Genomic DNA, 16304 nt, shown 5'->3' on the forward strand with positions numbered 1-16304 from the left:
CAAGTGGAAAATTATCCCTCTGTTTCATCCAGCTGTGTAGTCAGTGTGACAGTGAGTGCGATTGGCACCTTTAACAGCTCTCCTGCAAGATAGAATCAAGAGACAAAGTGGAAGAAAGTGAAAGATTACCAAATAAAATTGAAATGTATTTATAGAAATCTCTGAATGTTGGAGGGCCTGGCCCAAAATTCTTAGCAGGGGTAATAGTTCCAAATTAGGCAGATTTGGCTCAGTGGAAACCTGTTTAACTCAGGACGCTGTGGTATCAGGCAGGGATTCTCCACAGAGTGTGCTTTCCCCTTCCCTGCCACACACTAAGAATCTTCTTATACACCCTGTTAGGGCATGGCGTGTCTCCTAGCAAACTATAGTTATCGATGGCGGTAAATGTGTATACTCAGGTGTGTAGGTGCAGAGAAAAGTTCACAAGCCTTGGAAGAGCTTGGTTCCTCATTTTTAAAAGAGGTATTTGGACTAGATTATCTTAGAATTCCTTCAGTCTTATAAATCATGTAATTTCTTATTTGCATAGAGCTAGTTGTAAAAGAACACAGTGGCATAGACACATCTTGACTGGTTATATAAAAGACCAAAGAGTTTTGGTTGACCCAGTGAAATGATAGAATAATGAGAGACAATATTTTTGTGTTAAAAGAGAGCTTAGAAATAATCTAGTCGGACTTCCCTGGCGGTCCAGTGGTTAAGAATCTGTGCTTCCACTGCAGGGGTAACAGGTTCTATCCCTGGTCGGGGAACTAAGATCCCGCATGCCCCATGGTGCGGTGAAAGAAAGAAAGGAAGGAAGGAAGGAAGGAAAGGGTGGGAGGAAGGAAAGAGAGAGAGAGAAAGGGAAAGAAAGAGAAAGGAAGGAAGGAAGGGAAAGGAAAGGAAGGAAAGAGAGAGAGAGAGGGAGGGAGGGGGAGAGAGAGAGAAAGAAAGAGAGAAAGAGAAAGAATCTAGTCAGGTCTCTTCAGATGAAGAAATTTGAGGCCCAAAGAACTTAGGGATTCGTTTTGATTAACACTAACTTAGAGGCAGAGTTAGAACTAATGATTTATGACTAGGTTAAAGGAGATGTTGGATACTATGGTGTACAGCTCAGCAGTAAGATCTGACTCTGGTTTATTTAAGCTAAAAATAAATTTTCACTTTGGAAAACAGTTCAGTAGTTTCTTAAAAGGTGAAACATATATAGCCTAGCAATTCCACTCTTAAATATTTACCCAAGGGAAATGAAATTGTATGCCTCTACAAAAATCTGTATGTGAATATTTATGGCAGCTTTATTCATAATTGTCAAAAACTGAAAACAACAACCCAAATATCCATCAGTTTGTGGATGTTATCAATAAGCATCTATGGTACATCCATACAATGGAATACTTCTTAGCAATAAAAAAGAGTGGGCTATTGATATATGCAACAACAAGGATGACTCTCAAAAGAATTATACTGGTAGTGTTCGAGATTTCCAGTTGCTCTGCATCCTTGCCAGCACTTGTCAGTCTTTAGTTTTGACCCTTCTTGTAAAAGTGTAGTGGTACCTCACTGTGGTTTTAATTGGTATTTCTCTAAGCACTCATGTTTAGCATCTCTTCATTTGCCATCCATATGTCTTCTTCAGCGAATGCCTCCTCACATATTTTACCCATTTTTACTGCATTGTTTGTGCTGTTGTTGAGTTGTAAGAATTCTTTTTTTATAAAACAGATAAAAATGATATTTTATTAATGTGAATTTATTTTCTAAGTTAAAAATCATTCCATTTATGTATCATAAAATCAATCAATGAGGAAAAATGAGGCTCTTCTGATAAACACAAAAATCTGAAATCAAGGGTCAGGGAACTACCTTCTTGTATTAACATTGAATTTATTTGTGGGTTTTTTTTTAATAAATTTATTTATTTATTTTTGGCTGTGTTGGGTCTTTGTTGCTGCACGCAGGCTTTCTCTAGTTGTGGCGAGCAGGGGCTACTCTTTGTTGCGGTGCGGTTGCTTCTCATTGCAGTGGCTTCTCGTTGCGGAGCACAGGCTCTAGGCACTCGGGCTTCAGTAGTTGTGGCACGCGGGCTCAGTAGTTGTGGCTCACGGGCTTAGTTGCTCCGTGGTATGTGGGATCTTCCCGGACCAGGGCTTGAACCCGTGTCCCCTGCATTGGTGGGCAGATTCTTAACCACTGCGCCACCAGGGAACCCCAATCTATTTGTTTTTTACTTTGGCTGGAGTTGTAAGAATTCTTTTTAATTTTCTGTTTTCAAGTTCTTTATCAGATACGTGTTTTGTAAATATTTTCTCCCAATCTCTGAGTTACCTTTCGTTTTAAGGGTGTCTTTTGAAGAAGTTTTAAATTTTGATTAAGTTCAATTTATAGGTTTTCTTTTCATATTCTTGTTCTTTATCTAATCTAAGAAATCTTTGCCTAACTTTCCCTCTCTTTTTCTAGAATTGCCCTATCCTATACAGTATCCATCAGTTGCGTGTGACTATTAAACAATAGAATTTAAAATTCTATTTTATTTTAATTAATTAAACTTTAAATTAAAAGCTGATAACTTGATTCAGTTATTGAGGAAATTTTAAGTATGTTCAGAAGATCTAACTAAAACTAAATTAAAAAAAGAAAACTTAAAATGACTTTATCATGGGACTTCCCTGGTGGTCCAGTGGTTAAGATTCCGTGGGGGCCCAGGTTCAATCCCTGGCCAGGGATCCCACATGCCACAACTAAGAGCCTGCATGCCGCAACTGAAAGATTCCCATATGCCACAACTAAAGATCCTGCACACCACAATGAAGATCCCGCATGCCACAACTAAGACCCGGCGCAACCAAATAACTAAATGAATTAGTTAATTAATTAATTTTTTTAAAAGAAAAGTTAGGGACTTCCCAGGCAGCGCAGTGGTTAAGAATCCGCCTGCCAATGCAGGGGACACGGGTTCGAGCCCTGATCCGGGAAGATCCCACATGCCACAGAGCAACCAAGCCCGTGTGCCACAACTGCTGAAGCCTGTGCTCTAGAGCCTGTGCTCCTCAACAAGAGAAGCCATGGCAATGAGAAGCCCGAGCACCGCAAGGAAGAGTAGCTCCTGCTCAACTAGAGAAAGCCCGTGCACAGCATTGAAGACCCAACGCAGCCAAAAATAAATTAATTAATTTTAAAAAAAGAGTCAATTCACTTCCCCCACCTTAGCAAGTCAAATTGTTGTTGTTGTTTTTTAAATGACTATCATTAGGAAATGCCACATTTTTAAAATGTTAAAATATACTAGCGTACAACTTCTCAGGGGTATGGAAATGACTGTGTCGGCAGTCTTAATTAACTAATTGAATGCTCTCCCTTCTTGGTCTGTTCCAAGCTGTCTGTCTTATAAGTAACCTAGCAGGGGTTAGGTAGTGGTTCAACAGGGAAACAACATTGAGGGAGAAGTTAGAAAAGATGACTAGAAAAAACTATAGTCACTTTTATTGCTAAGATTCTTGGATTTTTTTTTTCTATCCAACTATCCTATCCATATCAAATCTGTTGCTCTTAGTGTAATACACTGTTATAGTTTTTCTTCTTTCTAACATATTAGTGGAATGATTTAAGAGAAAGTATTTGGAACTTGTACTCATTTGAGTGCAAAATCAGTTTGTTATTAACTGGGTGACCTTGGGCCTTGACAATTGAATTGGTATCAATAGTATTTACTTCACTCAGTTTTGGGGTAAGAGCTAATTAAATATTGGATAGAAAATATTTGTCAATAATTCTTATTGTTAGTGAAGGTAATTCATACAATGATAGTTTCAATTCCTACTCCTTTCTAAGCAAGGGTCTACTTTTATTTTTAGAATTCCCTTTCAAGCGTCAGCTTTGATGTGTATTTTTATGAATATGTATGTTTTATAAATATAACTATCATATTAATATAACATTTCTGGTAATTAGATAATTATCAATATCATTTGAAAATCTTTCATAAAATTAAAAAGCTTTGCTGAATCTTATTAGAGAAGTGTTTTGCCAAACTGCATATGACTAGAAAGCATCAAGGAGTTTATTAAAGTTACTAACGTAATCTCAAAAATTTAGACAAAATCTGGGAGTTATTTTTGTTTCCTTCCTCCAAGGCAATATCTTGTTGAATCATGAGGTAGCAGTCTCACTTTATTTCATTTCCATTGCCATGTCAGTAGTTGTAAGTGTTGTTCACTTTGCATCAGGACAAATATAGTATCAAAATGAAAATCATGAACCATTATCACTAGTAGTTCCTTGAAAATTAACAAGTATACCTAGCAAATGCTATACTAATACTAAAATATCCGTTAAGATCTCTTAGATTTTATTTTTGTACCATGAGACTTTTGTCATAAGGAAAAGAGCACTACAAATTTTGACAATAGTAGGAAAGGTATAGTTACATAATTCTGATGTCAGCGGAGGTGTCTGATAACCATACAGAAAAGACACTCTTGGCCTCATTACTAACATTAAATAGATGTTAATAGTTTGCCCTTTTTTTTTTTTTTCACTTCAGGAGAAAGAGATCAGATCTCCTTCCTCCCCTCCCCGCTTTTGACATAAGTTGTATCTAAAGCTAAGATCCCCAACCTTTACTTTTCCTCCCTCTCCAGAGGTTACTACTTTTTTCAAGTTGACGTGTATCATACCCATATGTGCTTTTATTAGTTTAGTATATGTTAAGGTGTGTGTATATTCAGTATTATTAGGTATTGCCAAATTATCCTCCAGAATGATTGTACCAATTTATACTCCATTTTGACTACATATTTCCAATACATTGTATTATTAGTCTAATTTTAGCCTATCTAAATTGTCTTATTTAGCCTATCAATTATTGTCTTATTTTGCATGTCCTTGATGGTAATGATACTGAGTTCTTTATATCTTTATTTTTTGACTACTCTTGTTTTCCCATTCTGTTGGGTTTTTTTGGTTTTTGGTTTTTGTCTTTTTGGCCGCACCGCGCAGCATGCCGAACTTCCCCGACCAGGGATCCAACCCATGCCCCCTGCAGTGGAAGCGCGGAGTCTTAACCACTGGACCGCCAGGGAAGTCCATTTCTGTTGAGTTTTTAAATCTTTTTATTGTTGATTTGTACGAGCTTTTTATACTGAATAGGTTCCCAATGCTTTTTTTAATAACACATAATGGAAATATCTTTTCTCAATCTCTGGCTTGTGTTTTCACTCTGTTAATGGTGTCTTTTGAAGATTTTCAAAGTACCATAGTCAAATATGTGAATCTTTGTCTTATAGTTTGTGCTTCTTGTGTCTTAAGAAATTCTCCACTATCCCAGGGTGATAAGGTATTTTCCTCTTTTTGTTTTATTTTTCACTACAAGTTGTAAAGTTTTTGTCATCATATCTTAAGTATTTAAGTCATCTGGAATTAATTTTTGTGTGTGGTGTGAAATAATTTTTTCCAAATGGGTTACAAACTTTCCCAGCACCATATGTTGACAATGGTACTTTTATCATATGTCCTAGACAAGTATGTGCCTCTTTTCTGGACTGTTTGTTCCTTTTCTGTTGGTCCATTAGCTATCTTAGTGCAGCATCCTACTGTTAATTACATTATAGTAAGTTGTAATACCAGAAAATTTAAATCCTCTCTAATCATTGTTCTTTAATATTTTTTAGCTAATCATAGCCCTTGACTCTTTCATATAATTCTTAATTTCCATAAAAAATAGATTAGTGAGAACTGATTTTCTTTTTCTTTTTAGTAGAGAGATTTATTTTAAGGAATTGGCTCACTTCACGTATAATGTAAGAACCTTACAACAGTGTACTTCCAAGTCCTCCCTCCCATTCTTTGTGCTGTGGTGCTCACACATTTTATTTTTATACATGTTATAAATTCCACAATATGTTGTTACCATTTTTCCTTTAGACAGTTAATTATGTTTTTAAACAATTTTTAGAAGAAAAGTAGCTTTTTATATTTACATTTATTTTCACCATTTTCAGAGTTCTTCACTTTTTTTATAGATTCTGTCTATTATAATATTCCTTCTTTCTAAAGAACTTCCTTAACATTTTTGTAACACAGTCTGTTGGCAATGAATTCTCTCACCTTTTATTTGTCTCAGAGTCTTTTTTTTTCTCCAGCTAAGTTTCCCTTTGTTTTTTACCTTTTTTTCTTCCAGTTGTAATGAGATATAATTGACATACAGCACTGTATCAGTTTAGGGTGTACAGCATAATGATTTAACGTACATGTATCACAAGATGATGACCACAGTAAATTTAGTGAACACTGATCATTTCATATAGGTATAAAATTAAAGAAATAGAAAAAAATTTTTTTCCTTGTGATGAGAACTCTTAGGATTTACTCTCTTATCAGCTTTCATATATAACATAGAGCAGTGTTAATTATATTTATCATGTAATACATTATATTCCTAGTACTTACTTATCTTATAACTGGAAGTTTGTACCTTTTGACCACCTTCATCCAATTCCTCCTCCCCACACCCCCACCTCTGGTAACCACAGATTTGATCTCTTTTTCTATGAGTTTGTTTGTTTGTTTGTTGTGAAGTATAATTGACCTATAACTATTAGTTCCCATTACACAACATAGTGATTCAGTATTTCTATATATTTCAAAATGATCACCATGATAAGTCTAGTACCATCTGTCACCATACAAAGATATTACATAATTATTGATTATATTCTCCACACTGTATATTTCAAACCCATGACTCATTAATTTTGCATCTGGAAGTTTGAACCTCTTAATCTCTCTCACCTATTTATTTCTATTTTAACAACAGTTTGTTTTCCTTTCCAATTAATGTTACTTTTAAGGAAAGTTTTATAGGTTTTTTAAAGTTTTTATATGATTTTATACTTCTTTTTTATTTTATGTTACATTTAATTTTTTGCCATATGAATGGTATTCTCATTTTAATTCTTATTAGTTTTACTGATCGTTCATGGTTGGCATGTAGGAACTCAATTTTTGTACATTGATTTTTTTCTATCTAGCAATCTTGATGAACTCTCCTATTAGTTGTAATAGGTTTCCTCCAGAATGTCTACTAATAATATCATCTGTGGACAGTGACATTTTATTTCTCCACTTCTAATCATTTCATCCTTTATTTTTCTTGTCTTATTGCATTATATATCATTTCCAGTATAGTATTAAATTTAAGCAGTCATAGTGGGTATCCTTTTGTTCTTGACGTTCAGGGAACTGTTTCTTATGCTTCATCATCAACTATGATGTAGGATTTGGTTAGAACCCTTTATCAGATTAAAGAAATATTTTTCTATTTATAGTTTGGTAAGAGTTTTTGCCTTTGAATTGATGTTGAGTTTTTTAAATACATTTTCGGAATCTTTTAAGATTTGTTTTTCCCTATATTCATTTATGTGTGAATTATGCTGATAGGTTTTCTAATGTTGTTCCAGAAAGCAAAAGCATTACATAAAAATCAATTTGCTAGACGTATCTTTTTAATGTTGTATTTGAATCAGAAAGAACCAAAGTCTATTCCACTGCCAGAGAGAAAAGAAAACTGAACCTCTTTTCTCTGCTCATAGGTCTCCACAGTGAATATATGTGTTGGTTAAATAGAAAAAGGAAAAAAACAGGAAAAAATGGTGATGTCATTTACAACTTGCTTCATTAACACTCTTGCCTGTAAAAAAGTTCCTTTATGGTGTATACAATTCTCCTGAACAAGATTAAAGAGCTTTTGGCATTAACTCAACCTAAAGGTTATAGGTTACATTACAGATATTTAAAGGTAGTTTCAGCAGTAAAACTGCTTTAGAGTGAGAGAATCTTATCACCTTTTTTTTGTTTGTTTATTTTTTTGAACGGAAGGGAAAACCCAACAAAAGAAAATTACTGCTTATGATGGATTGCAGACATATATTTAATAATTTAATCTTTGCTTTACCTTATATTAGCCAGCTAACTAATTTTCTTTGTTCACTAGCTTATAAATTCAGTCTATATTCTTATCAACTCAAAATATGGCCTTTTAGAGCACATCATCACCGCAAATTTTTCTTAGTCTCGGACAATTCCTTTCTCTCTGTGTAGCATAGCATGCTCTGGTGGTGAAGTGTACTCTCTCTGGATCTCATTCGCCTGGGTTCAAGTCCTGGCACAGCCTTTACAACTTTGGGACCTCATAATTTCTGTGCTTCATTTTTTTCCTCTGTAAAATGGAAATATAGTTCCTACCTCATAGCATTCGTGGGAGGATTAAAGGAATTAAATGTAAAGTTCTTAAAGAGTGCCTGTCGTTTAATAAATACCATATCATAATAACTATGTATATTATAATTATTTTAAATAAGACTAGGAAAGAGAAGAACATATACAATGTTTTAGTCCATGGTTCTTTCTGCAAAAGACAGACTTAAATATTTCTCAAAGGCAATTCACTAGAATTGAATTTGCCATATGATGAAATTGCCAAATTTACCAAATGTACTAACTTGCCAAATTCTTTATTTTTTATTTTTTTTATGCGATATAGTTGATTTGCCAAATTCTTGTGTTGTTGTTTTGTTTTGTGTTTTGTGGTTTGTTTTTTTTTTTTTCCTGAAGTTTACAGTAATTCATACTGCTTTTGAAGATTTCTGTGAGGCTAGATTGGCTGGTTGTCATTTTGAGTTCATAGTAGCTTTTTAAGTGTTAGATTTGCTGAAATCTGAGGTCATAATGTGAGTCTTCTTAGTAATAGTTGTAATATTCAGAAACACATTTCAAAATCAGAAACCCCCAAGAGCTACGTATGAAAGGAGTACTAGAAAAATACCATTTGCTTGCTTAAGAGGTCAATAAGGAATATTGTCTGTGCAAGGAGCTTGTGCCAGTGCTTTGAGAGTATGAAAGTCTGATTTGTATGCTCCCCTATAAGTACGAATATTCAAGCTGAGAAATCAACTTAAAGATTGATCTCAAGATATTTCTTGGGGACCTGCCTCAACCTGTTCTACATAGAATTCCCACAGATGTAGCCCCACCAAAGATGGGCTCACCATCCAGAATTTTAAAACAACAGTAATGAAATCCACCTTGAGTTAGAATCAGCAAACATAACAAGACTCCCAAGAACTTCAGACAATTGTACAATCTGACGGAGATTCTAAAATTAAAATGTTAAAATGATCAAAGACATATATGAAGATATCAAACCTGTGAAAAGAACAAGATGCTGTTTTTTAAAGAGAACTTCTAGAAATGAAAAGCAGTCATTGAAAAGTTGAGTTAAATAGCAGACTTGACACCAATAAGAAAGAATTAGCAAATTAAGATAGAGCTGAGGAAAGTATCCAGAATGCACTGTACAGGGCTAAAAAAGCAAAATATGAAAGGATAATTTAGTTACAGAGACAGAGAGTGAAATGAAACATTACAATGAATATTTAATAGGCATTCCACTAGTAGAAACTAGGAAGAATGGAGGAGAGATGGTATTCAAAATGATAATGACTGACAGTGTTTTTCACAGTTGTCAAAGATGAGTCCTTATATGTTAGAAGTATAATCCCCCCCCCCAAAAAAAAGAAAATCATACCAATGTACATCTTAATGAAAGATCAAAACATCAATGGCAAAGAGATTTTAATAGCAACCTATAAGGGATTACCAGTTAGACTGGCAGCAAGTTTCTCATCAGCAATGATAGATGCCAGAAGACACTTGGATTAGTATTTTTACCGTTCTAAGGTAATTTGCTACCCTATAATTCCACCACCATCACTGTTGAGGAGTAAATTCAAAATTAAGAAATTTCCAGACTAATAATGACTAAGAGTTTACCTTTTGAACACCATTTAAAGGAAGTAGACTAAAGGATGTATTTCAGGAAAAAGGGAATTGAACCCAAGAAATGGGATACAAGAAGGATTGGTGAACAAAGAAATTGGTTAAAATGATGGTAAATAATCATTAACTGTGAAAAATAGTGTAAAATAATTCATTGACTCTACAGTACTATTGTTAGGACATATCTTTCTTTTATTTACATAGCACTGAGGGAAAAAGCAACACTGAGAATTGAACCATGACAAGTTGCTTTAATGATGGTGTTGATCAGTACATGAATCTGTTACACAAACTTCTCTTTCCTTTTAAATTTCTTTTATCCAGTCCAAGGAATTTGGCAGTGCCTTCATGTGCATTGCTTCAAATGTGATAGGGAATCCTTTTGTACATATCTTGGTTACGGACCATAGCAAAGTTTCATCTATTTGTAAATAGCTTCCATAGTAGAAAAAAATCAATAACAACTAAAATTCGAGAACTCCAGAAATAACAGGATAACAGTAGTATTGAGAAATACAGAGGTAACTAGAAGAAATAGCTGTTAAGAGTCAAAAGTAGTTGCCTCTCAAATTGGTGATTCATTTTTAACTGTGTGTGTATATGTGTAAAATTGCATTTAAAAAAACAGAAGACTGTTGACTGAAGGAAAAATTGGTATAGCTATATTATTTAGAAATAAATCTAGAAATAGATTTTAAGACAAAGAGCGTTACATAATGGTAAACCATGCACTAGTATTAATCCTGACCATTATGTACCTAGCAATATAGCCTCAAGGTGTATAAAGCAAAATATGACAGAATTACAAAAAGAAATTGCCAGTTTCTTCTCTCCTAAGACTCAAAGTAGGTAAGGATATAGGAGATAAGATAATAAACTTAATCTGCTCTGTATACAACAATTAGATTATATATTTCCAATTTTCATGCACACTGAATCATTTGTAAAAATCAGCTATTCACAGTGTACAGACTTACAAAGCAAGTTTCAATAAATATCAAAAAAGTATTATAAAATCTGTTCCCTGCCCACAAGAAAATTAGAAATCAGTAACCACAAGATAACCATTTCCACCTTTATATTTGGAAGTTAAACCAAACACACACACACACAACACACAGTTCTTTTGTAGCTCAAAGTAGAAATCACAATAGAAATTCCATTGTATTTAGAAATGGGTAAATTGAAAACACAATGTAAACTGGTAAAATGTATCCAGAGCATCACTTACAGGGCTGTCTGTAGCCTGAATGCATATTTTAATCAGCTACACATCCAACTGCAGAAATTTAAAAAATATAACAGATAAAACCTGAAATAGAACAATAAAACTCAGAGCAGAAATTAAATAGAAATTGAAAAGCAAACATATATTTATGTTAATGATAATTGACTTGTTGGTTATGAGCTAAAGGAATACAACATTTTAAACTGTAAAGGAAGAAAAAATAAAATTAATAAAAGAGAAAGCAGTGCATTGCTCCTGGCTCAGAGAAATGTTATTGTATAGTAAAATTGGCAGCATTCCCTAAATATATAGATTAAATGTAGCTTCCATTTACATCCTTAGAAAAACTTTTTTTTAGAATTGAAGTCTAGTCATTCTAGCTTATTTTCAAATATTACAAAGTAAAAACTTTACAGCATTGAGATGAAAACGGAAAACAAAAACAAAAAAACAGTGGATAGAATAGAGATTTCAGAAATATATTCAGACTACTAAAGGACTCAGAGGTGTTAAAAACCAAGGATAAGTTAAAGGTGAAAGGAGTTGCCTTTAATGAATTCTGCAAGGACATTTAGGAAAATGGACTCATGTTTTTGTCCCAGTTGTGCATAAGAGATCAATTTAGGACTATTTATGAAAACAGTATTTTCAGAGATCAGATTGGTTTGTCAACATAATAGCTATTCCTCAGAAGTGTGTCAGCATCAAAAGGAAAGCAACAAAGAGAAAGGCAGAATATGGATAGTTGTTAAATCTGAGTAATGGGAGTCTACTGTACTAATTTTGCTTACTTGTATGTTTGAAATTTTCCATAATAAAACTTTTTTAAATGAAAGTAAGAGAATGAGAAATATATGTACTAAGTATAACTGATAAAAATTTTTACCCAAAAAATATAAACAATGCTTATATATGTTAAGCATATATAAGTTCTGAAACCAGATTTATTCAGTGGTAAAAAGAAATCAACAGGCACATGAGGAAATATAGATAATAAATTATTACACAGAAAAATCTGCAGCTTTGTTATTGAGTAGAAATAAAATTAACATGAAAGCACTGCTGTGTGCTTATTAAGCTAGAAAAAATAAAAATTGTAAAACCTTATGTTGGCTACAATATTCGCTTCTGTACTCAGTAGTAACTGTATCTTCCTGCAGGGAAAACTAGCAATAGAAAAATATTTGTAAAATTATTCATTCACTTTACCTAGTTTTATGGGATACACAGATGTCTGAAACATTAGTGAATGCCACACAGAATAGAATTTCTTCTCTAAAATCCTGTAAATTTAGGTGCCCCCCCCCAAAAAAATTTAGGTGACCTCTTCAGCCTCTTAATGATTTTATAACTATAGCAACAATGAGCACATACTGTCATGTTCTGTATCTATTCATTTAGTCCTCACAACTTTAGGAGGGTAGCTTCTATTACTGCATCCTCCAGATAAGGAAGCTCAATCTTGGCGAAGTTAAGTAACTTTCCCAAAATCACACAATAATGAGCACAACCAAGATGTGAACCTAGGCAGTCTTACTTCAAACTCCCTGCTTTAAATCATTTCTTCAAACTGCCTCTCAAAATTAATTCATTTATCAAGTAGTTGATTTCCTGTTTAGGGCCATTTAATTGCTCCTAGATAGCTGCTACTAACATGTACTAACATTATAGAGGCATTTTGGTGCAGATTCTAGATGGTTTTGACCATAATGCTGATGGGAATAAGCAGTGAAACAGATCTTCTCCTATATTCCTGATGACATTGTAAATAGGCACAGCCTTTTTTGGAAAGCATTTTGGCAGCATATTTCAAAAGCCATAAAATGCTCATATTTTTTGACCTAGTTAATGCCACTTCTGGGAATCCTCTGAAGAAACAGTCCAATATGGAAAAAGCCTTGAGCACTAAAGTTATCACCACAGCCATGTTTGTAATAAAGCAACTGAAAGCAACCCTAAATGTTCAACAGTAAGAGAATAATTAAACAGGTGATGGTATATTTACTTAGGCAGCCAATAAAGATGGAGTGATATGCAACATAGACAAAACACAGCCATGAATCTTAAAAGCAGCATACAGAGCAATAGGTGCACTAAAATTATAGCTTTTACAAATATGAAAAAAGATAGGGACTGTAGAAATGCTGTGGGTAATATTTTTCTTTCTGGTATTTTTCAAATTTTCTGTCATATTTATTTCTAATTGCAGAATTAAAATCACATGATTACTTAATGTTTTTGTGTATCAGTCCCTAACTCTCGCTAGATTATAATCTGCTTGGTGACTGTAGGCAGCATATTAGAAACGTGCAAAGAGCACCACTGGAGCCAGGGAAACTTCGGGAACCTTGCCAGGTGCCTCATTTACTGGTGACAGTTACTCTGTGTCTCAGCAGACTGAGTTGACCCACAAAGTGAGCAGTGCACTTTGGGAAGCACGAGTGGGATCTATGGAGTCAGGAGACCTTGCTGTGTGTCTTTGGCTCTCTCTTCTCAGACAAGCCCCTCAAACTGTGTAAAACTCAATTTCCTGATCCATAAAATTGAAGCTAGTGAGATCAAGGTCTGGCACTCTTTCAGTAGACGCTCTGAAAATGTTTCTCCCATTCAGTTATGGCCCTTATAAAGTGTTCCTCACCTTTCTTTATCCTTGGACGATAGGAGCAAATGTAAAGTCTGTTGGCTAACTTCCTTTGCCTGAAATCTTTTGAGCAGAAGCTTTTACATGTCCATCTTCTGTCTTCTGCTGCAACTTGTTATCCGTGATTTAAAGATGAAGATAAAAAAGATTTTGTCATTGAGTGTGACTGACTAAATTTTCAGTTTTGTTTTAATCATATTTTTGTTTTCTGATTATAAAAGTATGGTAAATGCTCATTGTCAAACGTTTGGAAAATGTAGAAAGCTGAAAGGAGAAAATTACACCATAATCTTTAAACCCAGAAATAACCATTATATACATTTCATTTATTTTCTTTTTAGGTTTTTCTGAGTATCTGATTTTTTTTTTTATAAAGGAGAAATATAGGAAAGTCCTCTGTCATGTTTGGGGCAGGTTTAACGGGGTGCTTTGTGTTCATTTTGAGATAGTTTTTCTTTAACAAATACGTAATTCTTAGATAGGGGTAAAAACCAAGCTAGCAATAGGGAACCAGATGGAGAAGGGAGGGGTAGGAATAGCTCTGCCTTGATTAGTAGGAAAATTTTTCCCGTAGTTCTGATACCTATCAAAGAATGAACTTAGGTAAAGAATAATTACCCAAATCATGCTTCCTGGACTTTTTAGTACTTTTTTTGTTACTGTTTTCATTATAAGTAACCGTGTACCCTTTCAGGCCATGAGTTGTGAATTATGGATTGGGAAATATAATTATCTTTCACAAACTTGGAATAAAGAAGCTCGCAAGGGACTTCCCTGGCAGTCCAGTGGGAGTGGGTAGGGCTCCGCGCTTCCACTGAGGGGCTATGGGTTCAATCCCTGCTCGGGGAACTAAGATCCCACAAGCCATGCAGTGCGGCCAAAAAAGAAGGTTGCAAAATACTCACAATTTCTTGGCTCCTGACCTTTTAGAACCTGCAGTTTTAAAAACTCATCAGTTCCTGTAATGTCTTCTGGAGAAAACTAGGAAATTTATCCAGTGACAGAACCAACGAGCAGCAAAGCCTTAGCCTGCGCTGCGGTGGCCATGTGAGGGCAAGCACTGATGTCGCGCTACCCTGACTTGCGCTTAAATCCGAAAGAATGTGTCTGTCAGGAGATGGGAACCATTGACCCCTCCATCTTCTGGGCTTTGCTGTTCAAGGGAGGCTTCTATGGAGTGAAGAAGAGAGAAGTGGGAGAAAAGGTCTTTTCCCTCTTCTTTCATTCATTGTCTTCAGAACAGCAGTCGAATTATGAAAGGTGACACAGGGTCCATCCCATATAAATAATTTTCAGTGTGGCGTATCTGTCATCCCCACTCCATTGAGGAGGACCTGAGGGATGTTTGAGGTCAGCGTGCTGGTTTGCCTCATCACTCCCCTTTGAATACGCCTTTGTGGCTCACGCCCCTTTGACTTCTGAGGACTGCAGCGCAGGCAAGAGGCTCTTGATTGGTTGGGAATGGGTGTCCCTCACTCCTGCCTAGTATCTGCACGTCAGGGAAGTCACTTGTCCTTTGGAGTCATTTCTGCTGACAAGGCTGAGCCATCACGCCCTTACTGATGCTTGTTTGTTAACCCTTCCCAAGCATTTCCTCTTGGAGGAAAGTCACCCGACTTATTTACAGAGAAGCAAACGTAACCTGTAGCACAGTTTGAGGTTCCAGCTTAGAATTTAATTGACTTTACACAGTACTTAGGTCTGACAGGATAGTGGGAATTTGCAAGTGTCATGTGAGAGTGGAGCAGAAAACTACAGCCAGGAAAACTTCTGTTTAGAATAACCTTGGCCCCTCCAAAACTCTACTTGCCTGAGCTGTAAGTTGGTACCCCGTGAAGAACTGGGTATGATCTGAGATTTCTGAGGGTGCTGAATGCTAGGGGAAGTGGTGTCCAGCACTGTAAAAGGGAGGAAGCCATACAGAAAGTTAGCTGAATTTACACAGTGCTCTCATGAGAGAAGATGATCAGCTTTATTTAATTCACTTTATTTTTTAGGCTTTTTCTGTAACTGATTATTGACAAAAGTGATTTGTTTGTTTGTTTGTTTGTTTTTCAGTATTGCCTGTCAGGGCACCCAACCTTACCATGCAATGTGCTCAAATTCAAATCAACCACCGTTATGCTGGACTGTGGACTGGACATGACTTCCACCCTCAATTTCCTTCCTTTGCCACTTGTTCAAAGGTATGTGCTAATGCATCCGAGACAAAATGAGCTTTGGTTTGCTGTACCTTGTGTGTTGTCCTAAGTTTACTTTGTTCCCTTAAAAATGTTCTTCATCAAAATAATTTCCTTTGGCTGGGTTGATGGAAAGTGTTGTATTGATTTATTGATTGACTTCTTTATTATAACTTCTTCTGAGCTTCTGTTAAATGTTCCTGCAACTACTCAGTGCAAGTGAGGTCATATATATTTCATCTTTCTTCCTAATTCATGTAGGAGCTGATAAATGGTCAACTGATGAGCCCCACGAATTGAATTTTAGAATCATTTAACTGCCTTTGCAGGGACTTGACATCATAGAGCCTGACATTTCTTTTTGATAGGTATCTATGCATTATTTTCATACTAGTCAGCTGTAGATATCGTAGAATCTTACATGAAGCCAAAGTCC

At 35.2% G+C, this 16304-nt stretch overlaps 1 protein-coding gene across 2 annotated transcripts in view; it reads left to right on the top strand.

The window, feature by feature from the left end:
- Positions 1–16304, top strand: part of INTS9 (integrator complex subunit 9) — a 109742-nt gene that overhangs the window by 14483 nt on the left and 78955 nt on the right. For both annotated transcript variants that reach the window (XM_036856285.1, XM_036856284.1), the window contains exon 2: positions 15747–15874. In XM_036856285.1, coding sequence (XP_036712180.1) covers positions 15747–15874 — 128 coding nt within the window. The remainder of the gene's footprint in view (positions 1–15746; positions 15875–16304) is intronic.

Source organism: Balaenoptera musculus, chromosome 6 (assembly GCF_009873245.2).
Source record: "Balaenoptera musculus isolate JJ_BM4_2016_0621 chromosome 6, mBalMus1.pri.v3, whole genome shotgun sequence".
Lineage (NCBI taxonomy): Eukaryota > Metazoa > Chordata > Mammalia > Artiodactyla > Balaenopteridae > Balaenoptera > Balaenoptera musculus.